At 40.9% G+C, this 20,054-nt stretch overlaps 1 protein-coding gene across 4 annotated transcripts; it reads left to right on the top strand.

Moving 5' to 3' along the window:
- Positions 1 to 6,042: 6,042 nt before the first annotated feature.
- On the top strand, positions 6,043 to 18,229 carry LOC129395778 (RNA-binding motif protein, Y chromosome, family 1 member F/J-like). 4 transcript variants are annotated; one of them, XM_055107234.2, is made up of 11 exons: positions 6,043 to 6,151; positions 6,628 to 6,731; positions 9,696 to 9,873; positions 11,785 to 11,937; positions 13,948 to 14,062; positions 15,017 to 15,127; positions 15,563 to 15,673; positions 16,110 to 16,220; positions 17,142 to 17,252; positions 17,339 to 17,427; positions 17,928 to 18,229. In XM_055107234.2, the coding sequence occupies exons 1-11, from the start codon at positions 6,043 to 6,045 to the stop codon at positions 18,227 to 18,229; spliced, it is 1,494 nt and encodes a 497-aa protein (XP_054963209.1). The 4 variants fall into 4 exon arrangements, with proteins under 4 accessions (XP_054963209.1, XP_063458078.1, XP_054963211.1 ...); XM_063602008.1 differs by having other exon boundaries at positions 17,339 to 17,420; positions 17,926 to 17,940; XM_055107236.2 differs by lacking the exon at positions 17,142 to 17,252.
- The last annotated feature ends 1,825 nt before the right edge of the window (positions 18,230 to 20,054 follow it).

The following is a 20,054-nucleotide window of genomic DNA, read 5'->3' as shown; positions in this document are numbered from 1 at the left end:
TAAGTACTCTAAAAGAAGCTGAAAGTCACTCAAAACTTTTCTGGATTCCATGTCTCTGCAGTGCAAACATGATCATAAAATTTGCTGTGGGCAGAACCATCAGAATGTATCTTACAACTCAATAAACACTTCAAGTCTCACATGAGAATTGTAATGGAAAAGGGACGCGTCTGCTGTATTTCTACACAAATCTGAACAAACACTATTTCTTTGTGCACATTGTTTCACTACTCCAAGAAAATAACTTCCATATTAATATGAGGGGATGTGAGAAAGCAGGTCTGCATCATGATAAGTAACACTGGGTGTCCACACCACTACTCAGGTGGGCCTTAATTCCCAGCCAGTTTCCCTCCCTGGACACACAATGAAGGGCTCATCCATTTTGCAATCTCTTCACATTTCCTCCCCTGTGAGCCCAGTGTGGTTCTCCAGATTCCCTGTGTAGCGGCCTCTCTTGTCTGGTGGGGCAGGGTGGGGCAGGGAAGTGTGAGTGATGATGGCAGAGGGCAGAAAGCATCTCAGGGAAGCCTGGGATCATTGTAACAAAAAATGATGGGCGTGGGACAGCCCATCAGGGAGGACGTAGAGAGGGGCCTTGGGAGGATATCTGCGTGGAGGGTGAGAGGGCCCTGGTTGAGCCCAAACTGAGCCCCAAGTGGTAGCCGGCCTCAGGCCTCAGCCGGTGAGGGATGATGAGACAGCCACCACTTGAGCCTTGCTTCTCACCCACTGACCTTAGACACTTATTCCTCTTAGGCGGCTTAAGGTGCCCCAATCCTAAAATGTGGGTGTTACAGTTCTTTGATGGCCATTTCTCCGCCAGCCCATGGATGGCGTGGGATTGCTCACTGCAGTCACCTCCCTGAGGCTTGGATTCTCCATGTGGGGCACAACTCCAGGAATCAACCGCCTCTCAGTCCCCAGCCCTAGACTGCTCACCTGGCCTCCTCTCTGTTCACGCTCTAATGGCCTCCCTCCCTGGAGAAGTACTGCAGGGGATTGAGCTACAGGCTCTGGCTGATGATCTAGGGGACTGCAGAAGTGGGTATAGGTTAGTTCAGGTCATGGCTCAAAGCCAGTTCCCCAGAGGCCAAGGAATGACCAGCAAGATCCTTTCCCATGATGCCCTACCTGGCGCTCACCACAGCAATCCTGCCAGAACCTGGGCAGTCATGCTCAGCCAACCAGCTGAAGAAGGTCAGGTAGGAGCTGTACGGCCTGCAGCTGGAGGCTTGACCTTCCTGATCCCACAACCACTAGACTGCAGTGGAATGAGACATCCCGTATCCTGCAGAGAGAGGAGTCAGGAAGGTTCATGCCAGACCTACCCTCCCACACACCAGCTCCCCTACCATGCTGGGAGGCGCTCCTTACCGAGGACGCCAAGGCAGTACTCCCGAATGATCACTTCATTGTGGAAGTAAAGACTGTGATAAAAGGAAAACTTCATCCTGCCGCCGGTACCCGGAAGAGTTGCTTTCCTCCCCTTACCTGGCCAAGAAGGAGAAAGAGGACGTACTCAAAGCAGCATTTCATGTAGCTGGGGTGAGGTGACCTGTTAGCTGGGGTGAAGCGTGTGTTTCTCCTTCCCAACTCTCTCATTGAGACACCCCCGGGTCCCAGGGGTACCTCAACCTGACCCAGACACCAGACCCCTCCCGAAGACTCAGGCTCCTTAGCCTGACCTGCAAATCCATCACGTACGTAGCTTAGCAGGACTTCATCATCATTTGTGATCCCGGCCAACATCTGGGTGTGCCGCACAAGCTGCCTCTGGTCAAGGAGCCGCCAGATGATTGGGTGGGCGTGCAAGGAAACACCCTGCAACTTTGCAAGAGCACGGAGAGTGTGGGGCAGGGCACCTTCCCTTCCAGGCCCTCTGTCTCTGTCTGGCGTGGAGGGCACCATCAGAGCTGTGGTGGTCTTGGTGGTGGGTGGAGGCAGGCCCAGACAACCTGCTCTGACCAGGGACTGGCACTGAAGAAGTGGGCAGGGGGTTGGGGGCGGGGTGTTGTTGTGTGAGGCGACTACTTGCTCGGCGTTTCTGAGCTGCAGGAGGCCCTCCTGTGCTGGGTGCTAGACAGGCTCTGCTGCTGTCTGAGTGTGTGGTCTCTCCTTCTCCTGGTCTCCCTGAGGGGTGCACGTGTCCACCCCAGGCAACCGCTGTGGGTAGAAGTAGCTACGGGGCTGTGCCTGGCTCTCCCCATGGAGCTCGAGTGGTTTCAAGGGAGCCTATATATACTCAGGGCCTAAACATCTTTGGGTGCAGTGCTGGCACAGGGAAGAAATTGTGTCTGGGGAGACAGTGCCTGCCTTGCATAGGACAGCAGCCCCGTGCACAGTGACATCGAGTCTTGAGCACCTTGTGTTTCTGGGGTAAGCTTGCTGGACACAGGCAAGGGGAGCAGGGAAGTTCCATGGCTGGCATGGGCATGCAGACTCCCCTTCCTCCAGGGACTTTCCCAGTGAATCGTATCCTTCAACTTTCTGCTGTTATGATGGGTCCTTGGCGCTGCTGTTCTCCCTGGTGAGTGCTGTGCTTGGCTTCCTGTCCCTACCACATGCCCTCAGGGCACATGCAATTCAGCTGCCCTCCTATGTGCATGAGCCTGTTCTCGGTTCCCCTTGTTGTCCCCCATGCCCTGAATCCTGGCTGACCGCCAGTGCCTACCACCTTGTTTCCCCCCACCTCCGCTCCCGGGAGCTCGGCGCCCATCCCCTGCTGCCAACCATCCCGAATCGGAAGCTGCAAGGATATGGCTCTGGCCCAGAAGCCGGGGATGCCCTGTGGCCTGGGACATTCACGTAGCGGAGCTCCAAGTGAAGGACGTCCAGCGAGTCTCTTGCTGGCCGGGGCGTACTGGGGCCAGGGCCAGGCTGTGCCTGCAGGTCCTCCTGCTGTGGCTCCACATTGGCCTCCTCCTTGGCCACCACCTCCATCTCTGCAATGATGTCATCCCCCACTAGCATGCCTCTTCCCCCAGGGTTGTCTTCCTGCTCTGTGCACAGACCATCCTCTCCTGCACAGCCTCCAGCCTTAACATGGTGCCCTCCTTGAGGCTCCAACAGAGCAAAGCCTGTGCCTCCCACCCCCCACCCCCTCCCCCGGCACCCCTCGACTCTGGGGGCAACTCCAGGAGAGGCCTGCGGGCCTTGCCCTGCTGAGAACCACATCCTACACCTATGTGGAACAGGGTTCCTGGGGAGCCCCACAGGGCCCTTAGCCTGTCACTCTCACACTGCGGCTCAGATACCCAGCAGGGTTAGCTGCGCACAGCAGCCCTGGAGTCGGATGCCAAGGCCCTGGCTTCCAGAGCCCCGCTAGCAGGCACCACGGCCACCACTGCATTTGTGAGAGCCTCTGCACCAGCAAAGCAGTGCACACGGATCACTGCATTGGCGACCATGGCGGTAGGCCTCCCGTGTGCCCAGGACACAGGATGAGAAGTCCTTTGGAATGCCCCTGTGAGTACAGCATCCTCAGGGAGGAACCATGGAACTCGGAGTATGTATTTGCCTAGACCTGACAGAATCCTTGCAGGGTTTCAGCTTCTGGTGCAGAGGAATTCCACCTCAGCAACGTACCAGTCAACTTGAGTCCCACGCACCCGCCCTGCCCCAATCCCCCCAAGCCACCGCCGCTGCCCTCGCCCCAGCGGGCAGCGCTTGTCCCTCTCTCTCCCCTCTGGATCTGCAATATTCGGTACCATCAGCCTAGCCTGCCTAATGAAGTGAGATGTTTCATGTGTTCCCTGTGGGTTAATTAATGTCTTGCCACCCTCAGGATGCCAGTTAGGGTGTAGGTCTTCCATGCCCACAATTGCAAAGGGCTCACAGTTCGCGTGTGCCTTATTCCACCGCCGCCCGCCACATGGCACAAGCGTGGTCTCGGAAGAGTTACCGCGAGATGATGGAGCTGCAGGCCAGCTGGGGCGGAGGGGCCTCAGGACACGCCCACAGCCTTCGCAGGAACTGGCTGACGCCCACCGCCTTCGCAATGATTGGCCGCTGGAGGTAGGCGGGATTTCCGGGCACGGCTTCTGGCGTCCTTCCCTCTCAGGGTAGCTGCCGCTGTCCTTCCCGCAGTTGGCCCTGTGGTGTTCCGAAGCCGGTTCCGTACGGCCTGAGGGCCAGGCGAACCTCAGGCTCTTTGTCCTACTAAAAAGCGCAGGTATTTTCTGTTTCTCTGGACAGCTGGGTCTCTCGGCAAGAATAGAAAGCAAAGGTTTGGGATTTTGTCTACAAAAGGGGATGGGTTTTCTATGTGTGGTTGTTGAATTACGGGAGGAGTCAGTGGGGGAAAGAACTCCTCAGTGCTATTAAGAGACTCACTTTCGTTAAACTCATTGATTTTTGCTGAGGATTCTACCTTTAAGTGCCTAATATGTCCGACTAGTTGTGGGAGATGGTGCTAAGCCGCCATTTGTTTTCATGTGCACTTTTTATTAAAGCGGGTTTTCTCTGTGAATGTGGTCATAATTCAGAATACAGGCAATACACTTAACCACTGCGATTAAAAAGTCACACTTTTAGTTAGCACATGTCGCGTGTCTGATTTGCTTGGAAGAAATTATCAAATTTTGACATAAATTGTGTTACTTTAGTGTATGTAGAAATATGGGGCCACAAATAATCTGAGTTTCAGTTTGCCTCTGTAAAGCCTGTGATTGTCTCCTTCGTTGTATGACAGTATTTGAAAGATGTTTCATGTATCTTTGGCACCGTAAATAATTTAAACCGAATAAGTGGGTGTAACCGAGATAAATGGAGTTAGATAGCCGAAAACTGGAACAAAATAGATGCGCTTAAGTTATTCTGTTAACCTGGCACACTGCCTTACTCCTGTAATCCTAGCATTTTGGGAAGTGGAGGTCGGAGGATGGCTTGAAGTCAGGAGTTTGAGACCAGCCTGGGTAACGTAATGGACTCTTTCATTGCTATTTTCGCATCAGGGACTGGTTTAGTAGAAGTCAGTTTTTCCTCAGACAAGGGTTGCGCAGGGGAAGAAGGCGGCGAGGTGGACACGTTTGGGAGTGGGGGCTGGCGGCAGGGTTCCGAGGGGCACGTGGTGGGGCGGGTCTTCCGGTAGGAGCAATGTGACAGAGGCCAGGTGGGGCAGTGAGGCTGTCACGGGGACAGGGAGGGCCAGCGAGGGAGTAGGGAGGATGGTTTCCGGATAAAAGTGTACCACCTCAGGTCATCCTCAGGCGTTACATTCTCCACAGACAGGTATTACATGTCATCCTCCGGCATCACATTCAGGCCACAGATAGGTACGGGTTGAAGGCTAGGGTTTGGGGATCTTTGACCTATTGTATATTTCAAATCACTAAAAGATGGTAAAATATTTAAAATATTCTCCTCCTAGAACATTTTAAGTAGCTCGATTTAATCTCTTATCCAAATATCATGCTGAGTGTGGTGAGTCACCCTTGAAATCCCATCACTTTGGTAGTCCCAAGCTGGCAGAACACTTGAGCCGAAGATTTGGAGACTAGCTTGGGCACTATGGGGAAACCCTTGTCTATTTTTAAAAATACAAAAAATTGCCCAGCTGTGGTAGAAAGCGCCTGTAGTACTAGCTACTTGGGAAGCTGAGATGTAGGAAGATCAGTTGAGGCTGGGTGGAAGAGCCTGCAGTGAGCAGTTCACTTTGGCAACAGGAGACATACATCTCAAGAAAGAAAATATGCAAAACATCACACTGTACCTCATAAATAGATTCTTTTCAAATAAAATTATTTAAATGGGGACATTCTTCATATTGCAACTGAGGAAAATTACAATAGCTTTTCTTATCTAATTTTTAGAAGTGAGATTTTGTCAGGTACATACTAAAATGCAGCATTTGTCCATGAAGTTAGTGCCCCTCTGCTCTGAGTGTTACAAATTTTACATATATAAAGTAAGAAATACTAAAAAGATGTCAGCCTCGGGAAGGGAATTTTACTTGGGTTTTCAGCACAGTACGTAATAAAATTTTCTCTTTTTAGCTTATTTATATCTAAATATAGATAATTTTTTACCATTTACAGCACAATGGTAGAAGCAGATCATCCTGGCAAGCTTTTCATTGGTGGCCTCAATAGAGAAACCAATGAGAAGATGCTTAAAGCAGTATTTGGGAAACATGGTCCCATATCAGAAGGTAACTCTTAAAACCGTGTCTCTGTGTGTGTGTGTGTGTGTGTGTGTGTGTGTGTGTGTGTGTATTTTCACATGTATATTTCAATATGTATGTTTAAAATATGTATGTTATATATATATGTTTTGAAAAAATATATTTTTTCGAAGTTCATTGTATACCTACGTTAAAATGCCTTATGCATTTTAAACTCTTATTTTGTAGTATCCGTTTGATATTTGGAAAATTCTCATAGTAGTAGGTTAAGGTTCTGTGGAAAGGATAACCTACTACTTAGAAAGGAAAATGAGGGAAAGTAAATGTGCTGTGGAGTTCCGAAACAAACTGGAATAAACTAGACTGACTGTAGGGGTGACTGAGTACTGAGAACCATAATAGTGATGTGAAATGCAATTATTTTTTAGTTTGATGTAACCTTTAGATGGTGAGTACCTTGATGAGTCCATTATATGAATGTAAAATGTTTTCATATATTTTAGTTCTTTTGATAAAGGATCGAACCAGCAAATCCAGAGGCTTTGCATTTATTACTTTTGAGAACCCTGCAGATGCTAAGAATGCTGCCAAAGATATGAATGGAAAGGTAAGAGTCCCTTATTACTAATATTCTAACTCTGTTCTTCAATTAACAATATTTCTAGGTCTTTTTAATATTACTAAACTTTTGAAGATAGTAGAATGACACATGAAGCCATCCTCTTTTTTGTGCCATATACGTGCAAGTGTAGTTGGAAGGGTATTGGAATTAACATTCTATAAATTAATATTTGGTAACCTTTTTCTATGTTTGTATTTCGATATGAGTGCAAATAGATTTTAAAAGGTTTTGAAGAGCTTTAAAACTTAAAAGGAACCCTCATGTAAATGAAAGTAATAAGTCAATATTTATTAAATGCTATTAATAACAGATGCACAAGAAGGAAAGACTCTTTCCTTCTTGAAGAATGTATTTTATGAAAATATATTCTTGCAAAAGTGTATTTAAATAAGACCCTTACATTTACGGAAAGGTTAAGTAGTTGAAAATAGAAAATAATATGAGAACATTGAAGTCAGATAACAGAAGAAGTAACTGGCATTCTTGGCTCCGTGCTTGCTTTTTCTCCTAAGGACATTTCTTTCCTGTCACCAGAGTAATTTATGTAACATGAATAGCTAATTACTCATTTCCCCAGTGTGTTTGAGGACTTGTTTTGATTGAACCAATGGTCTCTTGTCCTGTTGAGTCTTAAATCTAGAGATTGTGTGTTTACTTAAGCTTTAAACTTCTATGTAATTATATTAATTATTGAATTCCTTTACATTGTAGTCAAGAGCATTCCATTCTGTGCTCTTTAGTGTTTTTTGCTTTATAGCATTATCCCAATCATGCCGGGCATGGTGGCTCATGCATGTAATCCCAACACTTTGGGTGGCCAAGGCGGGCAGATCACAAGGTCAGGAGAAAGAAACCATAATGGCCAACATGGTGAAACCCTGTCGCTACTAAAATACAAAAAAAAAAAAAAAAAGAAATTAGCTGCATCTGGTTGTGTGTGCCTGTAGTTCCGGCTAGTCAGTAAGCTGAGGCAGGGGAATCGGTTAAACCCAAGGAGGCAGAGGTTGCAGTGAGCCGAGACCACGCCGATGCACTCCAGCCTGGCAACAGAGCAAGAATCCGTCTCAAAAAAACAAAAAATAAATAAAATAAATAAATAACGTTATCCCAATCTGTTTTTAGGTCCTGTTAGTCTTCAGGCTATTCCCAAAGTGCTTTTTTAGACTCCTTGAGAATTATCCTTCCCTGTGTATGGCTCATAAATAAAATTTATGCTTCAAAAACCACTTAGATTTCATATTTTCTTCCTCATTGCGTATTGTAGGTATTTTCTACTCGCTGTACTATGTATTAATCTATTGATCGTGAAATTGTATATAGTGCATATTTAAGTCTTGCTAGTTGCTTTTCTTTCTGTTACATCTAGCACACTTCCTGTCACATAGCAGAAAGTACATTTTTATTCACCCTTATAAATTAGTATTTCAAGCTGTGGTAGAAACCGAGAGTTGCTTTTGGTTCATGGCTTTGTGGTAGGTATGGAGATAATTTTGACTTCTGTATAGGAATCTATGATAATTTCTTTTTTCCCTCTAGTTTTCAAGCAAAAGGGCAGATAATTTGTGTAAAGTTTTTGTTCGTTTGTTTGTTTTTTAAGATGGAGACTCGCTGCGTGCCCTAGGCTGGATTGCAGTGGGGCCATCTTGGCTTACTGCAACCTTCGCCTCCCGGGTTCAAGCGATTCTCCTGCCTCAGCCTCCCAGTACCAGGGGCTACAGAGGCGTGCCACCACGCCCAGCTAATTTTGTACTTTGAGTAGGGATGGGGTTTCACCCTGTTAGCCAGGATGAGCTGTATCTCTTCACCTCATGATCCACCTGCCTCGGCCTCCCAAAGTATTGGGATTACAGGTGTGAGCCACCGTGCCCAGCCAACGTTATTTCTAAATTACTTCATCTCACATGTTTTATTGTGTTAAAATAACTATGAATGTTGTATGCACATTAATGTTAAGATGGCCAATAAAGGAGGTTCTTCGAGTTTTCAGAGGGAATTAACAGTTAAGGAATTTTGGCTGACTTCAGAACACTGGGAAGGAAGCAGCCGTGGGCAAATCTGGGGAAAATATTTTGAGCCCAGAAATAACAAAAGAAGTTTCAAGGTAGGAACAACGGGCGATGTGGCTGCAAGGGGTCTTGTTCAGGGATTTAAGTCCTTCCTCCAAATAACAAAAGCCATGTAATTTTAAAATCGCATTATTAGCTGAACTGTTTTCAAAAATTGCTGTGGCCTGTAGAAAAGATTACAGTGAAAAATGTTATTATGAAATTAATTAGGATAGTTAAGCATTTCTGAGAAATTACCTGAAGTACTATATTAAGATTCGTTTTTTAGGGGCACGTCTAAGGCAAGGTAAGAAATGAGTAAGGCAAGAAAACTTAATGAGATCAAACAAGGATCACATTTACAGAAACATTTTTAGAGTCAATATAGAATTGTAAATCATATGGGGACATTTTATGTAAGTGTTAGCAAATCCAACAAGAAACAACTCATAATGAGTAATGTGACTAATCACTCTGAAAAAGTAAGCTCATTTTTTTTTAAATGACACAAGTTTCGTTGGGACATTGCAACTTTCAAATCAGTGATGTGACTACAAAGATGAAGTGGATTATATATTGTAAAAAATAGATGTGCCACATTCTTCCATAGAATGTGTGATGGGTCAATCTTTTTTTTTATGTTTGAGTTTTTTTTTTTTAATAATGGAGAAGTTTTCAAGGAATTTGAAAAATAGAATTTGTGTTTGATCCCTTAATGGAAGGCATGTGCTCAGTAACTGTCTCAAATTTGGCATTGCGAAAGATGTGTTCATTTTAGGAGAAAAAAAAGTTTCCTTTTGAGAGAGAATACCTCGAATTGAACTACAGTTGATGTAAAAATGTTTGTAAAATGTGCATACGTTAAATGTGCCAGTGTTATTGATAGTACCCTTAATACTTCTAGTCTTTGGATGGAAAAGCAATAAAAGTAGAACAAGCCAAGAAACCATCTTTTCAAAGTGATGGTAGGCGGAGACCACCAGCTTCTTCGAGAACCAGAAGCCCTTCAGGAAGTCTGAGATCTGCAAGAGGAAGCAGTGGAGGAACAAGAGGGTGGCTTCCCTCACATGAAGGACACCTGGGTAATGTTTTAAAATATAAAGATGGAACCATAGGACTGAAAGAAAATAAGTTTGACGATATCGAAATTTCTCAATTTTTTTATTTCCTGTATGAAGAGAAAATTAGCTTATTGATAATAAGCAAACTTATTTCTAAGTACTAAAGGCGTATTAGAAGAATGATTGAACTAATATCTAACATTTGTTTTAAAATTATAGTAAGTTTGCACTGAAGTAACACACATTTGAAACTGGGTTGTGTTTGTGAATGCTGATTGCCTGTACTCAACCGGTTTTCTGCAGAACCCATTTATATTCATTATACTTTAGAGTTTTCTACTTTAGGGCCCAGAACTTCGTGTCAGTTGTATTATCAAAGTACGATGTAATATTTAAAATTTTCCAACAGGAAAAAGTAACTGAATACTGAAGATTGATTTTGCAGTATTTGTTTTCTTGTGTCTACATGTGGAAACATCTATGCAAATGTATTGCTTTGTAATTTTGATACAGAGAGTTTGTACATTGGCCTGCCATAAAGCATTTTCAATTGAAGAAATGTAGAACTTTAATTTCTGAAAAGAGTTTGTGACTCTGGAAAGTTCTAAAAACCACGGCTTCACAGATATGTATGAATCTTTCTTTGCTGGAGGCTGAGTCACTGAAAATGATATTTATGAGTGATTTACTTAATAGAAATGAGGGGTCCATCTTTACATCCAAAAGAAAAACAAACCATATATTTAAAAAAAAAGGAAAAAAAAAACTGTTGGATGGGCTGGGCGAGGTGGCTCACGCCTGTCACCTCAGCACCTGGGGAGTACAGGGCAGGTGGACCACGGGGTCAGGATTTCCAGACCAGCCTGGCCAACATGGTGAAACCCTGTCTCTCCTAAAGATACAAAAAAATTTGCCTGGGCGTGGTGGCGTGCACCTGTAATCCCAGCTACTCAGGAGGCTGAGGCAGGAGAATCACGGGAACCTGGGAGGCAAAAGCTGCAGTGAGCCAAGGTTATGCCATGGCACTCCAACCTGCGTGATAGGGCAAGAGTGCATCTGAATAAATAAATAAATAAACCTGTTGGTTAAGTTGTATTATCTATTAACCAACCTTCAAAACTCTAACAATTAACTTGGAGTTTTAATAACCAGACGTGTAATTAATTGGAGATTGTTTTCAAGTTGAAATTGCAGTGTTTGCTCCAGTTTAAGATGCATAGCTTCATGGCTATTTTGTCTCCACTGATCTTGAGGGTGAGGTTCAATTATACTCTGCCACGGACGAGAATGTATATATAAATTCTAACCTGTAACACCACCTGGCAATTGGCATATATCTACATTTTTGTAGATGTAAAAAAATATGTTTATATTACTGAATATGCAATTCTTAAAGACTGTTAAAATTCAGCATAGTCTCATCTGAAAATTAGTGTCTCATAAGGGAATTTTAAGAATTCTATATTGTGTTAACAAATTTTAGAGACAATGTATTTTCCTGATATGTGACTTCTTGGTATTGGAAATATTTGAGTTTCTTTGAATGGAAATTAGTTTATCTTTATGATGTGCTTTGAAAATTTTTCCTCATTACAGAAGGATATAAACAGTCAGTTATCATTTTTCTTTTAATATTTTTATGCCTATTATATTTAGATATTTTAGTGATAGGTTTCTGCCCTGTTCACGCCCCATTTTCCCACATCTCTCCCTCATACCGATATATTATGATACTTGAGTTCCTTTCTAGGTTTTCTAAATGAACTTTTATTGCTTGAAGTGTACTAATACCATGTAGGAATGCTAATTTTATTAGTTTAGACAAAATGTGAATTTGTTATAAAATGTAGAAAATATTTGTAAACAACTAAAACTTAGCCATTTAAGAAACAGTGATGTTAGTTAACTAAAAAGATTTTGTTTGAAATACAGATGATGGTGGATACACTCCTGATCTCAAGATGAGTTATTCTAGGGGACTCACTCCAGTTAAAAGAGGTCCATCTTCAAGAAGTGGAGGGCCTCCTCTGAAAAAATCTGCTCCTTCTGCTGTGGCAAGAAGCAGTAGTTGGATGGGAAGCCAAGGTAAATGCTACCTGACAGAAAGACCGTAGTTTTTGTATGACTGAAAATGAGCCGTTTTACCTGAATGCTTAGCTTTAAGTTCATTGAACAAAAGGGAAGTGACACATACGTGAGCATAATTGCTGATTGATAGCTTTTATTATAGTTTCTATCTCACTAGGTACATTTCAGATTTATGTTGAAGAAATACTTGAGCTTCTCATTGCAGATCAAAGAAGTGATTAGAGTGAGGCCAACATTCCTTTTAATCCTGTGTTGGCTAGAAAATTCCCCTTAATTTTTCTAAAAGTTCCTAGCAGTATTCTTTGATGGTAGGCTTCTTGATGTAATTAATTCTTCCATTTCCTAAGTCCCCTGGTGTCCCATTCTAAAAATTGCTTGTTCGGTGACTTTGCCGGGTTGGAGTCTTGCTCTTACTACGTGAGAGTGCACTATGTGAGATGACGGCTTACCATAGCCTCAAATTTGTGAGATGATGGCTTACTATAGCCTCAAATTCCTGGGCTCAAGCAATTCTGCTGTTTCAGCCTCCCGAGTTTCTGCAACTACAGGCATGCAGCAGCACACCTAGCTACATTTTTTTCCTATGTTTTTGTAGAGAGAGGATCTGACTACATTGTCAAAACTGATGTTAAAGCCCGGGGCTCAAGCGGTCCAGCTGCCTCAGCCTTCCACACTCACTCACAGTGTGAGCCGCTAAGCCTGGCCATCCAGCTTCTGAGACCTCAGTAATGCGTATGTGCAAGGCATACTCACTGCTTGCATGAAGATTCAAAAGAACTACAAGAGCATTTAGCAGACAAGGAGTCATTGGGCTTAAATATGATTTAAAAATAAATTTAAGGCTCAAGAGGTAGACACGTAGGAGTCCAAAATTCTTAAATTAAGTGGATATCACAGAAATGCAGAGTTGTGAAATATAGGTGTATGTAAATCAGTAATTGAGATTGTACCGGGATGTTTAAACATTAACACAAGGTCCTTAGTGTAAGATTTGAAATTATTTGAGGAGAGAATTTAGAACTAAGCAACATGAGGTGAGCAGTAGGGTTGAATGCAAGTAATACTTTTGAGAATTGTAAGACTGCAGACTGAGCAGAAGAAAATAAGACAATAAATAAAAGTTCTTAGCAAGGAAGTTTAAGCAGAGCAAATTAAAATTCTTTCTTAGTCCTCCATCCACATATGGAGGAAGTTAAAAACTGCCATTTTCAATTTTACATTTCATACGTAGAGTATCGGTGAAAGGAGGTATTTATTGGCTTCAGGATACCCAAGCCAACACATTTCCATTGGAAAATTAGCCAGTGAAGGTATCATATGTGAAACACTGACCTCTAAGGAATAGCAAGTGAAGAATATATTAAAGGAGAAACTTTCTATTTTGAAATAGCAACAATGTTGTAATGACCCCTTGCATAGCATTGCTTTCTTTGCAGTAAAAGCAAATCCTGACCATCATTAGAAAATCTTCACTAATACATTTAAATTTGTCAACATTTAAGATAGAGCCAACCAGTTAGAGATAAAGAACTTTTATGTAAACATTTAGCATAGAGTCATTTAAAGGTAGCTGTATTTATGTGTGTGAGATGGACTGAATGATATTGGAAAATCTACCTTCTTTGGCTGAGAAAGGACAATGTATGTAAACTTTAAAATCAGTGAAGAGTTTGATGGTTTTACGTGTTTTCCCTGTGTCACTCACAGTCATCAGTAATTTACATGAAAAGGAAAATAAGAACTAAGTAGTTATTAACCATTACAAATGAACTTTTACCTAAGCATTAATGTTTGCCTTCAGCTTCATTAGAAGAACTGGCCTTGTGGAAGCCATGGGATTATCCAAAGCCATGAGAAATATTCACAGTGTCATGTCTGTCTAGTAATTTAGGAAACAAAGAATGGAGTCATAGAAGAAATAATTTAAAAAAGTTGTTTGAGAGAAGAGAAAATAGCGTTTCAGATTTGGTGTTCTTTACGTAATGTTCCATCATTTGAATGTTAAAGGTCCCATGTCACAAAGAAGAGAGAATTATGGAGTTCCTCCACGCAGAGGGACAATATCTTCCTGGAGAAATGATCGCATGTCACCAAGATATGATGGTTATGCAACTAACGATGGGTAAAGGAAAAATTAAAAAACACAGTTGATTTTTTTTTCTGTGGTGATGAAATTCACATAACAAAATTAAATATTATAAGGTGAACAGTTAAGTGGTGTTTAATACGTTCTGTGCCAGGCAACAACTACCTCCATCGACTTCCAGAACATTTTCATTACTCCAAATTAAAACTCCAACTACCAGTTAAGCAGTCCCTCCCAGTTTCTCCTTTTCCTCAGCTGCTAGATAACACCAGTCAGTGTTCTGCCTCTGAACTTAACCTGTTGTGGGTATTTAATGTTAATGTGCTCAAACACTACATGACTTTTTGTATTTGTCTCCTCTCCTTTTGCATGATGTCCTGAAGGTTCATTTACATCATAGCACTTCACTCCTTCCACAAGCTATTAACCCATTATTTTATCTGGGTTGTTTCCACCCGAGTATTTCTACGCACCAATATTTGTTTGAGTATGCCTATTCGGTTCTGGGTGTATATGAGTGGAATTGCATGGTCCTATGATAATGATGTTTGTTTTCTTGAGGAACCACCACATTTCTCCATAGTAGCTGCATCATGTTCCGTTCCAACCTAGCATTGTATCAGCATTCCAATTGATCTACATCCTCTCAAACACTTGTTATTTCCTGCTGTTTGAAGTTTATTGCCATTCCAATGTGTGTTTGAAATATGATATCCCATTTTGGATTTGAAATGCATTTTCTGCACCCATTAACTCATCATGCACTTGTGTCCTAGAACTTAAAGTATAATAAAACAAAAAGAAATGCATTTTCTGCATCACTGAATATGAGTATCTGTCCCATGTGCTTTTTGGGCATTTGCCGATTTTATTTGGGGAAAAACTGTTTAGAAGTTTGGCCTTTTAATTTTGTTTAAGTTGTAAGTTAGTCATGTATTGGATACTAGAAGTTGAAAATTTAAAATTTGTTGCTTAAACTTATGCACACAGAAATCATCCAAGTTGCCAAGAAACGAGGGATTATGCTCCACCATCTAGAGGCTATGCATACTGTGATAATGGTCATTCTAATCGGGATGAACATTCCTCTAGAGGATATAGGTACTGTACCTTTTTCTGGATTTGTCAAATAGATTTCTTAAATTGTTCATTCCAACTAACGTTCTATCAGGGCTCCAATTTATCTACATCCTCTCAAACACTTGTTATTTCCTGCTTTGGAAAATTTATTGCCCTTCCAGTGTGTGTGTGTGAAATATGATATCCCATTCTGGATTTGAAATGCATTTTCTGCACCCATTAATTCATCATGCACATGTACCCTAGAACTTAAAGTATAATAAAAAAAAATGCATTTTCTGAATCACTGAATATGAGTATCTGTCCCATGTGCATCTTGGGCATTTGCCCATTTTATTTAGAGAAATATCTATTTAGATGTTTGGCCTTTTAATTTTGTTTAAGTTGTAAGTTAGTCATATATCGGATACTAGAAGTTGAAAATTTAAAATTTGTTGCTTAAACTTATGCATACAGAAATCATCGAAGTTCCCGAGAAACTAGGGATTATGCTCCACCATCTAGAGGCCATGCATACCGTGACTGTGGTCATTCTCGTCGGCATGAAACTTATTCCAGAGGATATAGGTACTGTACCTTTTTCTGGATTTGTCAAATAGATTTCTCAAATTGTTTGTTCCAACTAACATTGTATCAGGGCTCCAATTTACCTACATCCTCTCAAACACTTGTTATTTCCTGCTTTTGAAAATGTATTGCCATTCATCTGTGTGTGTGAAATATGATATCTCATTTTGGATTTGAAATGCATTTTCTGCACCTATTAACCCATCATGCACATGTACCCTAGAACTTAAAGTATAATAAAAAAAAAGAAATGCATTTTCTGAATCACTGAATATGAGTATCTGTCCCATGTGCTTTTTGGGCATTTGCCCATTTTATTTGGAGAAATATCTGTTTAGATGTTTGGCCTTTTAATTTTGTTTAAGTTGTAAGTTAGTCATATATCAGATACTAGAAGTAGAAAATTTAAATTTGTTGCTTAAACTTATGCATACAGAAATCATCGAAGTTCCCGAGAAACTAGGGATTATCCTCCACCATCTAGAGGCCATGCTTACCATGATTATGGTCATTCTCGTCGGCATGAAAGTTATTCTAGAGCATATAGGTACTGTACCTTTTCTGGATTTGTCAAATAGATTTCTTAAATTGTTCATTCCAACTAACATTGTATCAGGGCTCCAATTTATCTACATCCTCTCAAACACTTTTTATTTCCTGCTTTTGAAAATTTATTGCCATTCATCTGTGTGTGTGAAATATGATATCTCATTTTGGATTTGAAATGCATTTTCTGCACCCATTAACTCATCATGCACATGTATCCTAGAACTTAAAGTATAATAAAACAAAAAGAAATGCATTTTCTGAATCACTGAATATGAGTATCTGTCCCTTGTGCTTTTTGGCCATTTGCCTATTTTATTTGGAGAAATATCTATTTAGATGTTTGGCCTTTTAATTTAAAGTTGTAAGTTAGTCATGTGTTCGATACTAGAAGATGAAAAGTTAAAATTTGTTGCTTAAACTTATGCACAGAGAAATCATCTAAGTTCCCGAGAAACTAGGGATTATGCTCCACCATCTAGAGGCTAGGCATACTGAGACTATGGTCATTCTATGCAGGATGAACATTCCTCTAGAGGATATAGATACTGTAACTTTTTCTGGATTTATCAAATAGATTTCTTATATTGTTCATTCCAAATAACATTGTGTCAGGGCTCCAATTTATCTACATCCTCTCAAACACTTGTTATTTCCTGCTTTTGAAAATTTATTGCCCTTCCAGTGTGTGTGTGTGAAGTGTGGAAGCTCCTTTTTTATTTGAAATGCATTTCCTGCATCATTGATTATCAGTATCTGTTTCATGTGCTTTTTGGGCATTTGGGCATTTTGGGCATTTGGGATCTGTGGGTATTTTATTTAGATGGTTGGCAATTTAACTGTGTTTAAGTTGTAATGTAGTTCTATTTTGGATACTACAATTTGACAATTTAACATTCCTTGCTTAAACTTGTGCACGCAGAAATAGTCCAAGTTCCCGAGAAACCAGGGATTATACTCCACCACCTAGAGACTATGCATACCGTGATTATGGTCATTCTAGTTGGGATGAACATTCCTCTAGAGGATATAGGTACTGTCATGTTATCTGGATTTATCAAATGGATTTCTTAAATTGTTCATTCGGAAATTGAAAAGACTTTTTTTTTTTCAATTTAGTTATCACGATGGCTACGGTGAGGCCCTTGGTAGAGATCATTCTGAACATCTACGTGGAAGTTCTTATAGAGATGCATTTCAGGGATACGGTAAGGGTCCAGGATGGATTTGTAAATTACAGAATTTTATTTAATAGACCGGATTGTTATTTTAATGAAATTCTAAGGAAAATTGTAAAGGACATATGCAACATGTTTAAATATTGAGTATTCTTTTTTTTTTTGATCATCCCAGAAACATATTTATTCATTTTCATCATTGTGCACAAATAATAAAATAAACAGTGCTTATCTGGTACTCATTATCAGTATAAAGCCTAGGGAATGATATGAAGGTGAGAACTTCAGTTAACGTTAAGAAAATGTGACTGAGCATTTACTTTAGAATTAAGTTTGTTAAGCTGCAAAATACTACTCTTACACTTCTCTTAAATAAAACCTTCTGACTATTGAAGACTTGATTAATATCCTGTCAACAAAGGCGGAGGAAAGCAGATATTTCCAAATAGTACTTTAACTAATTCATGCTTTAATGATAGCAGTAAAAATGTTTAAATGTAGTCCCACATATTATTTTATCAACCCTGCAGGGACGTCTCATGATGCACCACCTGCACGAGGGCCTCGGATGTCTTATGGTGGAAGCACCTGCCATGCATATAGTAATACACGAGATAGATATGGCAGAAGTTGGGAGAGTTACTCAAGGAGCTGTGGTGATTTTCATTATTGTGATCATGAGCATGTTTGCAGAAAAGACCAAAGGAATCCGCCTTCTCTGGGTAGGGTGCTCCCTGATCCTCGTGAAGCATATGGTAGCTCAAGTTATGTGGCATCTATAGTAGATGGTGGGGAGAGTCGATCTGAAAAAGGAGACTCGAGCAGATATTAAAGCAAGCATTCAAAATAATAGTTATTGCATACCAAACCTTGTTTGCAAATCAAAAATTGAAATGTTATTTCTGCATCGTTACCTGCATATTACTGACAGAAACATGTTGGTTTTGTGGAGAGAGGTAGATACTGACTTCCTCCATGAATTTTTTGAGGTATTCAAAGGAAAAGGAATTGTTTTCGAAGTAATTTCATGCTTGTTGATGCTATTTGGAAAGTGTTTAGATGTAATATCTACCTTAAAATTTTCACAATAAAATTTTACATGTACTGCAAGATGCCTGGTGTTATTGGTTAGCCGCACATGCTTAAAGCAAATTCAATAGGAGAGTAAATTGTGTAGTTTGTTGTACGTTTTCCTTTGTTTCTTTGAACACAGATGCAAAATTAGGGATGTGTTATGTCGCCCTTGCAAGCTGCTCAAGTTTTCTAATTAGGCTGTTTCTCTTTAAAAACTAACAAGGTTAAAATGTTGGAGAAGTCTTCAGAAAGACTACAAAACTGTCTGCCTCACCAGAAAATGTTTATTTTTTAGAGGAATAGTACAGGTCAAAGAAATAATTAGATGTATTGATACTAAAGTTTAAGACATCCAGAACATTCTATGTGAAGCATTCTGTGACTGAAGAGGATAACGGTAATGAAAACTTTTTTTTTCACGTAAATCAGAAGTGAACCAGCTAAGTTTCTCAGGTGCATACCATAATGAATTTAAATGTTTGTAGTTTAAATAGTGGAAAGTAAGTGTTTTGTCTTGTGAGGTACCCACGTTAATTTTTTCTTGAATATTTTGCCAATGGATGTTGTAAATAATGGTGTAGTAATATGTTCTTAGAGATAGGAATAATCTAGAGTGGTTGGGATAGTATCACATTTTTTTGAGATGAAGTGTAGCTTTGTCGCCGAAGCTGGGGTGCAGTGGCTCTGTCTTGGCTTATGGCAACCGCTGCCTTCTGGGTCCAAGCTATTCTCCTGCCTCAGCATCCTGAGTAACTGGTATTAGATATGTGTGCAGCACAGCTGGGCCAATTTTTGTATTTTTAGTGCAGACAGCGTTTCACCTTGTTTGCCAGGCTGTTCTTAAAATCCTGATCCACCCTCCTCAGACTCCCGAAGTGCTAAGATCATAGGCATGTGCCTCCACTGTCAGCCTATCGTATTTAATTGATAATATGAATGGAAACACTTTAAACCTCATACTTAGAGGAAAGTGAAGTGTATAAAACATAAACAACAGCATAAAGTTTCCGACGGGATTGCTTAAAGTTTTAAGACATCATTGAATGATAAAAATAGTTAGACCGAAATAACTAAATGAATTAATTTTCCTGATTATACAAACTAAAGAAATGAAATACATCAAGTTCCAGAAGTTTTGCAGTCCATAATTCTTACAATTGACAGACTAATCTGCAAGGAGGAAGTATGTTCTTGAAAAATTTTGACACAATCATCAATTTTTATAGGGTAAGTTTACAAATAATTTTAAAGGGAGAAGTTACCAACTTTGATTTTCAAGTGAGTTATTCGTGTTATGAAGTGTTTTCATTCACCTGTAGCATTGTGAGGATGAAGTGAAAAGATAAATTCCCCGAGTCTTGTGTATCTTACTGTCCATGTGTGATGGCTCAGGTCTCTAATTCTAACACTTGGGGAGGCCGAGGCTTGCAGAGCACTTTAGGACAGGAGTTGAAGACCAGGCTGGCCAACACCATGAAACCCCATCTCTACCAAAAATACAAAAATTAGCCGGGCATGGTGGTGCCTGCCTGTAGTACGTTGCAGTTAATTGGGAGGCTCAGGCAGGACAATGGTTTGAACTT

This window comes from Pan paniscus, chromosome Y (assembly GCF_029289425.2).
Source record: "Pan paniscus chromosome Y, NHGRI_mPanPan1-v2.0_pri, whole genome shotgun sequence".
Lineage (NCBI taxonomy): Eukaryota > Metazoa > Chordata > Mammalia > Primates > Hominidae > Pan > Pan paniscus.
The sequence above is the reverse complement of the archived record's forward strand: the minus strand, read 5'-3'. Positions and strand labels throughout refer to the sequence as shown.